The sequence below is a fragment of the Antechinus flavipes genome, chromosome 4 (genome assembly GCF_016432865.1).
Source record: "Antechinus flavipes isolate AdamAnt ecotype Samford, QLD, Australia chromosome 4, AdamAnt_v2, whole genome shotgun sequence".
In the NCBI taxonomy this organism is placed as follows: domain Eukaryota; kingdom Metazoa; phylum Chordata; class Mammalia; order Dasyuromorphia; family Dasyuridae; genus Antechinus; species Antechinus flavipes.
In genome coordinates this window covers 142,402,844-142,417,400 of record NC_067401.1, presented here as the reverse complement: position 1 = coordinate 142,417,400, position 14,557 = coordinate 142,402,844, and the positions used below count along the sequence as shown (strand labels likewise).

At 36.2% G+C, this 14,557-nt stretch overlaps 1 protein-coding gene across 1 annotated transcript in view; it reads left to right on the top strand.

Annotated features, from left to right (window-relative positions):
• The first annotated feature begins 313 nt into the window (after positions 1–313).
• The window catches only part of NSF (N-ethylmaleimide sensitive factor, vesicle fusing ATPase), a 189,343-nt gene continuing 175,099 nt past the window's right edge, over positions 314–14,557 (top strand). Inside the window, exon 1 of the mRNA XM_051994904.1 lies at positions 314–431. Within this exon, the coding sequence (XP_051850864.1) occupies positions 420–431 (12 nt within the window). The 5' untranslated portion in view covers positions 314–419. The remainder of the gene's footprint in view (positions 432–14,557) is intronic.

The following is a 14,557-nucleotide window of genomic DNA, read 5'->3' as shown; positions in this document are numbered from 1 at the left end:
GAGGCACAAAGCTTTGGCCTGATATAAAAGGGAGAAATGTGCCAACAGGGTACTCCAGGAAGCTTCCAGTTTCCAATCCAAAATGGCGACACGAATCCTCCTCATCCATCAGTTCTCCCGCAACAACGCATTTTCTGAGCTGCAGCCTGAAGAGAGGAGGAGGATGAAAGAGAGCTCTCAGAACCTCTCCAGGCTCGGGAGGGGCGCTCGCGTGGCAGAGTGAGCGCGGGCCCGAATCGCGGCGGCGCGCGCTCCCGCGCGTTGGGCCTAAATTAAGGGCAGCAGGGAGAGAGCGCTGGAGGTGACTGGCAGGGGCGCGCGCGCGCGTTCCCGTGGCTCTGCGGCTCTGCGGCTGCGCGGCGGGGGCGTGCTTAGTAGTGGGCGAAGCTGCAGCTGAGGTGCCGTACTTGTCGGTTAAGATGGCGGGCCGGGTGAGTGAGGGTCCGGGACCGGGGGAATCAAGGAAAGCTCTGGGCTTTGAGTATCCCCCTCTCTCTAAAAAGCCCTAAAAGGCTTCCCAGGGGCAGAGGTCGAGTAGGAATGTCGGGCGGCTGGGGAAAAGGTGGCTTCCGCTAATGCCAGGCGGTCGAGAAGGGAAGAGAGCGTGGGCTGGAAGAGCGATTGTAGGGAGGAATGGGATGGAGCCCCTCGGGAGGTACGGGGCAGCAGACCCTCCCCCACTCTGGGCTGCGTGGTCCAGCAGTCCCCTTTCTTACAAGCCGGGCAATAGTCAGTGTTGGACTGCCTGACCAGCCTCTATTCTCTCTCCCCTATCCACCCTCCTGGGCTGCCCAGCACCAAAGGCCGGCTCTTCTCCATCCTGTGCGGGCTGGTGTGAGCTAGAGTATGTGTGAGAGTGAGGGGGGGTCCCGAGAAAGGCGGTCAGCTCTGGAAAGGCGGTGGTGCTGAGGACAGGATGACTCAGTATTAAAACCGTGGTTATGTGGGGATGACTTGTCACTGTTATAGCTGGGCGGAAGATGCTGGTACAGCAGAATCTCACTTAGCTAGGTTTAGGGTTTTTGTTTCCTTTTCTTTTTTAAATTAATGACAGCTGCTCAGAATGCAACAGTCCAATTCCGTGAATCAGGGCTTTTCCCCCTTACTTCCTCCTTTACCCTATCTGACAGTAATATGGGAAGGATTGGATGAGAATGGGGCTGGGTTATGTGCTGAGTGGCTGTACTGCAGTATGCAATCTGGTAAAAGAACTCGGAGGGTTGAGCTGCATGCATCTAGCTTAGAGATGGCACCTGCTGCAAACCTGGTTAATGTTAACTTCGTCATTAGGGGATTAAAGAGGTGCTTTTCTGAGTGCTACTTTTGCTAAGATGTTTGAATGAATTATATACTGATGATTATAATGTACCTGTGTGCATATGCATCTTCCTCATTCTAGAATTACAGGTCATAGAATCTTAGACTTGGAAGGCTACTTAGAGGTCATGTAGATTTGTCCTTATGCAGTCAGTAATCCCTCTCCAGTATCTCTATTAGAGCTTCATTCAGGCGCTGGTGAAACAGGGTCAAGGAAGGAGAAACTCATTAGGTAACAAAGTAGCCTCTGACATTCATTGTTGATCATTAAGGTTCTAATTTATTTTAATCTGAAAATGACCTCCCTGCATGGTTGTAGCTCTGACCCTTTTGTTCTATTTCTGTTCTTTGAGTTGCAGAATAAATTTTAATCCCTTTTGGACATGATAGTTCATCAGATGACCATGGTTCCTAAAGGTTAAATGTTGCCATTTATTTCAAACCTTCCTCATATTGACATGATTCCTAAATACTTCATAAATTCTTCAGTGTGTCCATTCCATTTTGTCATTCTCCATCTTCAAATGTGTGGCTAAACACAAAATTCTTGATATTGTCCCATAGGTGCAGACTACAGTGGGCTTGTTATTTTCCTTTCTCCTGGGCATTATATTTTAATACTGCACTCTGCTTGCATTAGCTGTTATTAATTATGTCATGTGTTGACTCACATTGTATTCCTAATGAACTAAAACCCTTTGGTCTTTTTCACATGAACTGCTATTAAACCAGATTTCTCCCGTCCTGAGTTTGTGCAGGATTTTACATTCATTCCAAAAAAAAAAGAAAAAAAATCCAAAAAAACCCAGCCCTGTGTAAGAGATAAAGAAAAAATATATAGCATACTTATTAAATTTGATGACAGTTCAATTCTATTAAGATATTTTTTCATTTTGATTCATGTGGTATGGCATTTTAGCTTCCCTCTCAGTATTGTCCACAAAGCGATAAGCTCATCTTTTATTTTTATCCACTTCATCGGTAACAATGTTGTTCTGAACAGGGTGGTAACTACTGCAGGTGACTACTTCATGCTGACATTGGTCTATTAATGCTCTTTGAATATGTTGATTCTCCAAGCTATGAACCAGCTCACATCTCCATTTTATTCCCAAGAGTATCATGTGGTTAAATACAGTTCTGATTACTTGTATGACATTAAGCAAGTCACCTGACTTTTCTGGGTCTCAGTTTCCTCTTCTGTAAAATGAAAAGATTAGGTTAGGTGACCCCAAGGCCATACAAGTCTAAATTCATAATCCTGGAGCAGCTAGGTGGCACAGTGGATAGAGCACCAGCCCTGAAGTCAGGAGGACCTGAGTTTCAAATCTGACCTCAGACACTTAACACTTCCTTGCTGTGTGACCCCAATTGCCTTAGCAAAATAAATAAACAAATAAATAAATTCATGATCCCATGGAATATTTTATTGAAATTTAAAAAATCACTATCTATGGTATACTTCTGATCTACTTGTCTTGTAAACCTATTTAAAAAGATGCAAGACTATTTAGATGTTACTTGTTCTTGATGAATCCATGTAGGACTATAGTGATCACTGTGGTGTAGGTTTTTATCGCCTCAAAACCTATCTGAATTATTTCAAAGGCCTGCTAATTGGTCCCCTTACCTCAGATCTCTCCCCATTCCAGTCCATCCTCTACTTAGCTGTCAAATGAATCTCCTAAAATGCAAGTCCAGTTGTATCACACTTCTCCCTATCTCCTTTTCTCCCTTTGAGTAATTCCAGTGCTCCATTTGCCTCCAGGATCAAATATACAATCTTCTATTTAGCTTTCTAAGCTCTTCATAACCTGGTTCCTTCTACCCTTCAAGTCTTCTCACACCTTATTTCCCTCTATTGAATCTAATAATATTGACCTCTTTGCTATTTCTTGAACAAAATACCCAATTTTCCAACATTGAGCTGGCTGCCCTTCGTAACTGGAGACATGCTCCCTCCATTTCTCTGACTTCCTAAATATCTCGGCTATAATCCTGTCTTTTGTAAGAAACATTTTCTAATCCTTCTTGGTCCTAGTGCCTTCCATTTGAGTATACCCAGTCTATTCAGTATATATCTTTTTTGTATGTGGTTGTTTGTGTATAGCCTCTCCCATCAGACTGGGAGCTCCTTTTTTTTTTTTTTTTTGGGGGGGGGTATATTCAGTGCTTAGCACCCAGTGCTTGGCACATAGCTTGCCTTAATAAATTCTAGTTGACCAGTCTCTTTCATACATATACAACATTTTTTTGATAAGCTATTTTCGAATGTCACTAGGGATTGATGTCTAGGTTCTAGAATTCAAATTTTAAAAAATTGTGACATTTGCCGATGCCCAGTTTTCTGGCTCCTCTCTTTTTTTCATGATTTCCCAAAGATTTGTTTCTTGGTTAGATTTAGAAACTTGTCAAAATAGTTTTTATCTTTCCACTTTTTTCTGTGTAGTGTAGAATTCTTTTTTTTTTTTTTTTTAAATTTATAATAGCATTTTATCCTTGTCCTTTAATTGTCCCTGTTTGGGTGCCATATGTTGGACTACACGGGAGAGCTGTTGAAATACACGGGAGCCACCTGACAGTGGCTGCTGAAAATCCAACCCCAACCTGCAGAATGGATCTCCTCTTGTGAGAGGGTGATACAAGGAGACTGAGAGGCCATTGCATTGTCTGACCTCTCTCCTCTTCCCTCTGCCTCCAGTTTACCTCATTCCTAGTCTGCAACACCTGTGTCAGCAAAGGCTACCTTGTAACTCTTTCAGATGTTATGATCCACAGCTGTGGAGGCTCTCAGAGAATTGAGCTGTCCCTTAACATTTAATAATAATAATAATAATAATATTTATATTCAGCATATAATTCCTTAAAACCATTTGTAATTCTTCATATCTTTTATATCAGGCCTACAATAGAATAAATATCTTACTTAGGGTTGATTATAAAGATAATTTAGTTTTTGCCTTTTATATCTAAGGTAAACTAGGAAATTTGCAAGGAAATAAAATACTTGAAATTATTTATTGTAGTTTAATTAAGAAATAACTAAAATCTGAGGGGCAAGGAAAATTTACTTGTAAAAATATTTACAGTAACATTTTTGCAATTGAATTTGTAATAGAATGATTTCACAAAAAACTGGAAAGATAAATGAATGTAACAGAAAAATAGTTGATTTGGATTAGTCTTGTGTACTTTCACATCCCCTAATTTATAGACATTTAATATATAAATGACCATGTGAACAAACATTTTTGCTGCTTCTGTTCCCCAATTGCTTTAAATTTGAATGCCCTGTGGCTAATGCTTTGGGAAATGTTATGAAAATACATAAAGCTTTTAGAAGGGATTGGTATAAGGATTAAAGCTTTCCTTTCTTTAGCATTAAGAACTCTTGGTAGGAAATTCCCTTTAAATATACACCTGCTCTTCAGAAGTTGTATGTAGCCTTCTGTTTAAGTATATTTAAGTGGTTTGCTCAAGGTGATGGCACTAGTATGTGTCTGAGGCAAGACTTGACTCCAGGTCTTCCTGTTTTCAAGGCCATCTCTCTATTCACTGTTGGGAATTATTTTTAGACAGCCATCATAGACCAGAAATTCATTAGAAATTCATTTAGTTTATCCTGAATCTTCTTTTAAAAATATAAATTGAGTGTTAAGGGTTCATTTGTGTGTTAGTGTTGATCTTTTCACATTGGATTGAGTTTTCTTTGAGTTCTCCCCTGAGAGAATGGGTATTTTGATGGGGGACAAAGAAGTGCATCATTCAGAACTTCTTATTTTATCATATTGACTAGATACTGCTTCCAGAAAAGAGAGTAAAGAAAAGTCATGGTCTCTTTCCTCCCACGCGCCTTAACCCCTAGACAGAGAACTCAGTAATACATAGTGTTTTTAGTACTATATAGTTCACTAATGTTATGGTATGACTGTGAGTGGGAACTTGTGACATAATGGATAGTGAGGTGGCCTCAAAGACTAAAAAATCCGGGTTCAAGCTTTACCTCCAATACATACTGGTTATATGTCTCTGAGCATGTGACTCAACTGCTCTTAAAAGCAACATATATTTATTGTTTATTATTATTTTGGACTATTATGTTAAGTGCTGGAGATGCAAATACAAGTAAACAAAGATAATGCCTCTCCCAAAGGACTTACACATATTTTTTAAATAATAGATTTTTATTTTCAAAATATATACAAAGATAGTTTTCAACATTCACCCTTGCAAAACCTTATGTTCCAGATTTTTTCTTGCTTTTACCCCCTACCCTAGAGAACAGGTAATCCAATATATGTTAAACATGTGCGGTTTTTATATACCTATTTCCACAATTATGCTACATAAGATAAATCAGATCAAAAAAGAAAGAAAAATAGGGAAAAAAAACCCAAAAAACAAGCAAGCAACAATAAAAAAGGTGAAAAAACTATGTTTTGATACACATTTAGTCCCAAGTCTCTTTCTAAAAGCAGATGGCTCTCTCCATCACAAGTCTTTTGGAACTGGCATGAATCACCTCATTGTTGAAAAGAGCTATGTCCCTCAGAGTTGATCGTCTCATAATCTGGTTACTGTGAACAATGTTCTCTTTGATCAACTCACTTCACTCGATATCAGTTCGTGCAACTCTTTAGGCTTTTCTGAAATCACCTGCTTATCATTTTTTATAGAGTAATAATATTCTATTATATTCATATTCTATAACTTATTTAGCCATTCCCTAAATGATGGGCATCCACTCAGTTTACAGTTCCTTGCCACTACAAAAAGGACTGCTACAAACATGTTTGTCCATGTGGGTCCTTTTCCCTTCCTTATGATCTCTTTGGGATATAGACCCAATAGAGACAATGCTGAATCAAAGGGAATGTAATTCCCTTTGTAATGGGAACGATAACATAAAAGAACTGAAAGTAAGGAAACATGGGAGGTGAGGTATAAAATAGGATAAAAGTATTAACTTGGGTCCCGTCCATAAGATGGAAGCCCCAGGAAGAATTTGCCAATGGAAGAAAGGAGTTGGCATGACACAGGAATATTTCTGAGGGAGGGTACAGTGGAAAATAGATGTTCCAGGATGAGGAAGTCTCAAACACTGAGGGAAGTTCTAGCATGAGATTTCAGCTCTTGAATTGTTCTAGAAGGGAAAGTTGCAAAGAAGCAGCTAGGAGGCATGAAGCTCTAAGTTCCAATTCTGTCTCAGATACTTAATAGTTCTGTAATCCTGGGCAGGTCATTTAACTTGTCTACTTCAGTTTTTTCATCTGTAAAAGGTGGGATAATAGTAGTAGTACTTACCTCTTAGGGTTGTTATTAAGCTCAAATGACATTACATGTGAATGGAGCTTTGCAAATCTTAAAAAGCTATACATAAATGTGTATATCTATTAGAGATGTTCAAAATAAGTTCTTGCTTTACATAAATTTTTATTACGCAAATTTGACTTCCTGACAGGCTGCAATAACAGAAACAGTATCATTGCAGGCCTGCAATAGGGGTCCTTCCATAGGATTTCTCCCCTCCCACTCAAGCTTTTGGTGGGACTCAGTCATTGAAGGGGGGGGTAAGGCTTTGCATAGCTCTGGATGGGGAAAGAGGAGATATGCACTGTTCATTTATATTAAGCAAGAATTGTATCTCAATCTAAATATATATTACACACATATATACATACACACTCATAAAATAACTAGACATATCTGTTTATATTCCTCAGCTCTTCCTATTGACTTCCCTGGCTTCCTTTAAGTCCCATCTAAAATCCCATCTTTTTCTAGAAGCCTTCTCCAATCCCTTTTAATTCCAATTCTTTCCTTCTGTTAATTATTTCCTAGATTGTAAGGTCCTTGAAAGCAGGATCTGTCTTTTGCCTCTTTTTATATCCTCAATGCTTAGCACAATGCCTGGTACAGATTAATAAATATTTACTGACTGATTACATACATTATGTGTATGTCTATGTGCATATATACGTGTGTGTGTGTGTATATGTGTATTATATCATCATTGTTAAAAGGAATTTTCTCAGCTGGAAGTTCTCTATAACATTGAAATAACAGATCCAGTTTCTATCTCTTTGGATCCAACAGGCTTTTTTAGGATAACTATTGTGAGGACCTTTCAGTAATATCTTTTTAAATGCCTTATATTTTCAAATCATTTTTTTCCAATTTTAACAGTATTACTAAATATTTTGTTTAGTGAAATAGATGTGAATGTTTATTGTCAATAAATTCTTTGCAATCTGGAACAGTTTTGAATCTGATATTTCTTTATGTAAGATCTTTATACGATTGTCATTATTTTCCTTTATTTTTATAAGTCAGTTTCTTGTGGAATTGTTTATATTTCCTAAAGATACTTCCTTTTTTCTGTTGTAAAATTTTATTTTTATTTCTAAATTTGCTGAATTTTATTTACAAATGACTCTCTAGTTTAACTGGAACCATGAATCTTACTTTTTTATAATGGCAAACATCTTGCTCATCAGGATTTTAGTAGAAATAAATCCAAACTGGAGATACCTTTTATTTCATTTGTTATTGGGACCATTTGTAGATGTTTGTTTTATTAACAGAAGCTTGCTTTTTAAAATATCTTTGCTTCTAATCTCTTTAAACCTATTATTTACCTGTTTTCAATTATCTGACTGGTCAATGGGTATAAAAAATATTTAGACTTAAGAAGAATATAAGAATATAAGTCAAAACTGATTATTTGGTGTGAACTGTTCAAACCATCATAAGTTGAACTTATTCAGTGGTTGATTTTAGATCAGTAATAAGTAGGATTTTTAAAGGAGTTGGTATATTTCTTGGTTTTCTTCACTGGTCTAATACACAAATTATGTATGACTTAGAACTGCAAAGTATAGGTATTTACAGTGTATTGCTTAGTTTGAGAAATGTTGTGCTAGATTATGAAACTAACTATTATTTGTAACTTTCTGTGGAAAAATACATTCTGATTCCCAAATAATTTACTTAGAAATTAACTTTTCTCCAAATTGAATATACAACTTATAAAATGATATTTTTGTTTTAAAGTTCTAATGCTTTAGAGGGCTTCTGTGGTACATTGCCTTCTGTAACACCATTTTTATATTCTTAAGCAATTCTCAGTTCTGGAAAACAAATTTTTCTTTTCTCAAATCTGTTGGGTTGTTACTTCCTCCTTGAAATTCAAAGAAAATTTAGTTGTAAAGATTTGATATTCTAAAAGAACTTTCTTAAATCTAGCTTCTTGCTTTTGTACTGTCCCCCAACCCATACTAGGAAAATGCAATAGTTAAGATCTAGTAATGTAAGATACATTTTTCATAGTTTGTCATGAGTTGTAACTGAATCAAGCCTGTGCCCTGATAGTTTAGGTCTGAAATGACATACCCATAGTCCATCTAATAGTTTACAGAAAGAGGTTTACTCTTCCAGAGTAAGAGTTTGCATGTTTATCCAATATAGTGAGTGCTTGCTTGGACTCAGCCAAGTAGAGTTCCCAACTCTGTTCATGATGCTGTTCTCTGGTTATAAGCCCTAGGGAGGAGCTCTAGACTCTCTTGGATTGGCTGTTTTGAACTAACGTGATCAGGAAGCTTACTGGGCTAAACCTTAGTTCCTCAAGTCAATTAAAGACAATTTCAATACCTTTTATTAAAATGAGCCAAACTTGCATGAAAGGGAGGGGAGCCTACTCCCTATTCTTCCATCAAATATATGGATTCCATAAGATCTATATATTCATCAAATACATGGATTAGAATTCACAATAAGACTATAAGCTCCATGAGGAGTAGGAATTGTATATTATTTAAATTTGGTATCTTTTCTAGAGCCTATGATAGTATTCTGTTGCACATAGTACATCCTTAGTAGATGCTTATTGAATTGAAAGTCTATTGGCTGCATTTTAAGATTCATGTTATGCTTATTTCTTTTTGAATTAATGATTTATAGCACAATTCTGGTGTATTTTCACCAAAACAAAATAGTTGAGTATTTTATGTTTATGACTATATACTATATTTCTGAACTCTTGGATAAAAAGTTTATCCACTGCTATTGATTTTCTTTTATCTTTTCTTATTTCTCTTTAGGATAGAAATGAATGCCACTAGTAATATTGACATTTATTCCATAGAATCAATGGTTTTTGATTTTGGTTTTTAACTATCAGCAAAAAAATGGTAGTTTTTCCAATCTTATTTTTTTGTAGCTCTGAAACCAGTAGGTTTATCAGTTTAAAATATGTTTTTGAAGTTAGCTACTTGCTAAAGTCTAATGAAGTACTCAAGAACTTGTGGATTTTGTAGTGGAAACCTTTCTCAGGTTAGGAGAAAGAGCCACAATAATTGCCATTTCAGAGATGAAATTATGGGGCAATAAAACCTTGGAATTTCAGAAATCATCTCTGTGTGCAAAACTCAATGATAGTATTTCAGATATAGGCTAAAATTAATTATTTTTATTTTAAGATATTTTGTGCTTATGAAATATATTTTATAATCTCCATTATGATAATGATCAACAAAAATGACATCAGTTCTGGTTTTATATAATCTCATGAAGAAGGATAACAGATAATTATGGGCAGTGTTATCTCATCAAACAGAGAGAAACAATGGAAGATAGCACCAATTTGAATAAAGCTTGGGAAGATAGCCAGCTAAGTAATGTGATCCCAAAGACATCCAAGGATGAAACTATAGGAAGAAAAAAAAAATGGAAAAGATTTGCATCAATTATTATAGCAAAGTCTTTCAAGGACAGTAGAACCACTAGACTGACCCTCACAGGCCCTGGATATGCCTGTGGAAGAGGGAGAAATGGCATGAAAGAGACAAAAGTTGTTATAAGTAGCTTAACTGAATCAAGAGGAGATATTAAGAGTATGCTGGAAATGAAACAAATTTGAGAGCATTGAGCTATTGATATACAAGGTATCTAGAAGAAGAGAAGGTAATAAAGAAATGGGGGGGGGGGAACCCAAAGACCTTTTACATACCAAAGATAACTACTGACATATTTCTACTTTTCTTTCTATACAAAGTCTTAGCAAACCTGATGAAGGTAGAGAACAAGCAACTTTTGCTATAGATATTAAGCAGTGGGATTCATCTTTGCCATTTAGCTTTCAAGTTCAGATGTCACTTATCACTTTTATTACCTGTATGAATTTAAGCAAAGTATTGCCCCTGCCCCTCAATTTCTGTATCTGTTAAGGGAGAGATTTGGACCAAATAGTTTTTTAAGTCTCTTCTAGCTTGACCTCTGATAGTAAATTGCAGTTTTTAGCAAACGTATGCTCACTATTTTGTAATTGCAAAGCACTGCAGAACAAAGCACAGCCTATTTTACAACATGGTGTTTCCCATCCAATCATCAAAATTATTAAAGATTTCTTAGAAGTCATGATAACAAAAGTAATCCTGCTAAATAACTTATGATAAAACTTGGAAGGACATTAAACAGGAATATGCATATTCATCAATGGTATATGCTACCATGATGGAGGAAGTCTAGTACCAGTACAGATTATTGATTTCCAGTGGATGGTAATAGCTTGTTTGTGGGAACCTGCTAGTGGCATCAAGCCTTAGAATTTACAGAGGCTTCTGTAAGTGATATTTAATCACTTAATGATGTTTAGCTTATAATGATGTTAGCTACACGGGAAAATTCAAGTGGATGAAAAATGTCTTATTACCCAATTTTACCGTGCATTTGGATAGACTTAGAGAGCCTGTCTATTAATCAGTAATCATCAATAAACATTTATTAAGGACTAGGTATTGTGTTTAAAACAACTCATCCCTGCCATCAAGAAGAGGGTGATCCTGTCAGATTGGCTAAGATGAACAGGAAAAAATAATGATGAATGTTGGAGGGGATGTGGGAAAACTGGGACACTGATGCATAGTGGAGTTGTGAACGAATCCAACCAAGAGCAATCTGGAATTATGCCTAAAAAGTTATCAAACTGTGCATACCCTTTGATCCAGCAGTGCTACTACTGGGCTTATACCCCAAAGAGATACTAAAGAAGGGAAAGGGACCTGTATGTGCCAAAATGTTTGTGGCGGCCCTGTTTGTAGTGGCCAGAAACTGGAAATTGAATGGATGCCCATCAATTGGAGAATGGCTGGGTAAATTGTGGTATATGAATGTTATGGAATATTATTGTTCTGTAAGAAATGACCAGCAGGATGAATACAGAGAGGACTGGCGCGACTTACATGAACTGATGCTAAGTGAAATGAGCAGAACCAGGAGATCATTATACACTTCGACAACGATGTTGTATGAGGACATATTTTGATGGAAGTGGATTTCTTTGACAAAGACTCAGTTTCAATTGATAAAGGATGGACAAAAGCAGCTACACCCAAAGAAAGAACACTGGGAAACGAATGTGAACTATTTGCATTTTTGTTTTTCTTCCCAGGTTATTTTTACTTTCTGAATCCAATTCTCCCTGTGCAACAAGAGAACTGTTCGGTTCTGCAAACATATATTGTATCTAGGATATATTGCAACATATCTAACATATATAGGATTGCTTGCCATCTAGGGGAGGGGGTGGAGGGAGGGAGGAGAAAAATTGGAACAGAAGCGAGTGCAAGGAATAATGTTGTAAAAAATTACCCTGGCATGGATTCTATCAATATAAAGTTATTATTAAATAAAATAAAATAAAATATTAAAAAAAAAAGAAGAGGGTGATCTAATTGGGGAAAACAGATAAAAGTTTCTTTTATCAAATAGAGAAATGTCATCCAAGGACAACACTTGCTGAGAATAGAAGATCCCTTATCTCAAATAGGAAAATTTCAAAAGAATGAAAGAGAATGGGTGTTTTTACCTTCCCCTTTCTGTCTTTTTTTTTTTTTTTTTAGAAAAAGGTTATTAGGAAAGCAGCAACTAACTGTCCTATGTGGCTACTTTCTTGATAAAACTATTGGGAGAATGCCTTATATACTTGTTGAGATATTATAGATTTGTGGAAAGAGCACTAGATTTTGAAGTCAGAGGACTACTGGGATTCAATCCTGTTTCTGCTATTTATTTGCTATGTGACTGTGGGCCACGTTAATTGACATCTTTACGCTTTAGTTTCATCATGTATGAAATAGAAATAATAATACTTCTGCCTATTTAATAGGGTTATTGTGAAAGTTAAATAAGATTTTAAAGCACTTTGTATATGCTAAAGTATTATATAAGTGATGGATCATTATTGTTTTGTCCCCTGTGAAAATATGAGAATACAATAGACTTTTGCAGCCAGTTTTCTCTAGCTCACCCTATTTTGACAGTTATACAACTACAAATAATAGAGAATATAAGATCCTATACTTACTGTTTGTGGATTTTAAAAAATGGACTGAGAATGAAATGAAGCATTAAAGGCTTTCCTCAAACAGATCTCTCACCAGTACATTAAAATGATATGCCATTAAAGATAATTTTATTTAAAAATCTCTATTGAATTTATAAACATAGGACTTGAGATCCAATCTTTCCTCTGCCACTTTCTATATATCTTTGGGCAAGTCAGCCATTCTAGGCCTGTAAATTGAGAGGTGGTAGATTAAGTGGGTCCTCTTAGCTCTTTTTGTACATTCCCTTGCTTCCATGGTCTGGTGACTACTAATGTCAAAAGAGAAGGAAAACTGGAAGGTATAATTGATATTCTCCAATGTCTCTTCTAGCTCCAGAACTATGATCTAGTATTTAGCTATATTTCCCTAGTGTCTTTCTTAGAAGATATAAAATGAAGAAATCAGGTTGGATGATTGATAATGTTACTTTTAATTAATAACCTTATGATTTTTATTATCCTGCATAGAAATTAGATAGAAGAATTCTCTTTTGACTTGGAAGTTATCCCAAAGCCCCTTTTCTAAGAGCTATACCTAGAACACAACAAAACTTCCTGTGAAATCCACAATGATATGAAAGAGGTAGATTAAGTATCTGTGGAAAAAAAGTAGATTATCTTTTTGCCAAACCATGTTGCCTTTACAGCAAAGAATGGACTTAGAGGAATGACCTTGATTTGAATATTGACTGTGGTACCAGCTGCATGATTCCTGGGTCAAGTTACTTAGCATCTTGGAATTTGCTTCTCATTTGTAAGATGGGAAAAAAAAAAACCCCAAATGCTTATTACTACCCAATCAGTGAGTATCAGTGTATATTTCTTAAGTGCCTACTATATGTCAGGCCACTGGCATTGATTTTTGCAAGAAAGTCATGAGGAAAAACAATTAAAATACATAAACACATTATTGTTACTGGATAAATATTCTGTTGTTAGTCTATCAGTATGTATATATGTACACACATACAAACACATATGAACACATACATATATGCTTTAGGTAATAAAGTGGATAATGACTTAGTAAAATAATATCAATCTATCTTTCCTTTGAGATATTGTGCAGTGCTGTCAATGATATCACTCTGTTTATATCTGCTAATCTATTTCTTGAACTTTATTACCCTTCTGGTGATGTCATTTGATTGTTTATATAGAACATAATCTCTGAAAAGCCAAAATTAGAAATAATTTAAAGGGCAGTAGAAAGATGTACCATAGAATCAGGGATGATTTATACCATAAATAAGAAATGGCACATACCATGTGTCAAGGAAGTATATGACCAAAACAGCTGATGAGAGTGAGAGATAATAGGTGAACAGCTGAGACCTTTGTACCTTTGAGACATTAAGGGAACCCAGAAAAAGTGGACTGGAAGAGTTAGATTGTTGGTGGGGCCTTTGTGGAAATCCTATGGAATAGCAGTAACAGGATGAAAAGGTATATAAATATAAATATACACACATAATACACACACACACACACATATATGAAAATTGGATTTTTATTGACAAGATAATTTTGTAAGTTGATAAAAAATACTTAAAAGCATTTAATTATGCTTTATTGAGTACTAATTTCCTCCCCACTGGATAGAATTCTCCCTTACATTATATCAAAACCTTTTAGACAAAACTGATGTTAACATTCTGGCAGAGTTTAAATAATTTTTCATTTGTAGCACCTTCTCCCTCTATTCTCTACCAAGAGTCAGGAAATGTATTTCATCAGTTCCTTGAGTCCACCAAGACTGTCCTGATTATTTCTTTTAACTTGACATGATTTGGTTTTTTGTTAAGGTGGTAGATTCCCAATGGAATGATGCTTAACAGTTTGAGGGCTGTTGCTGGA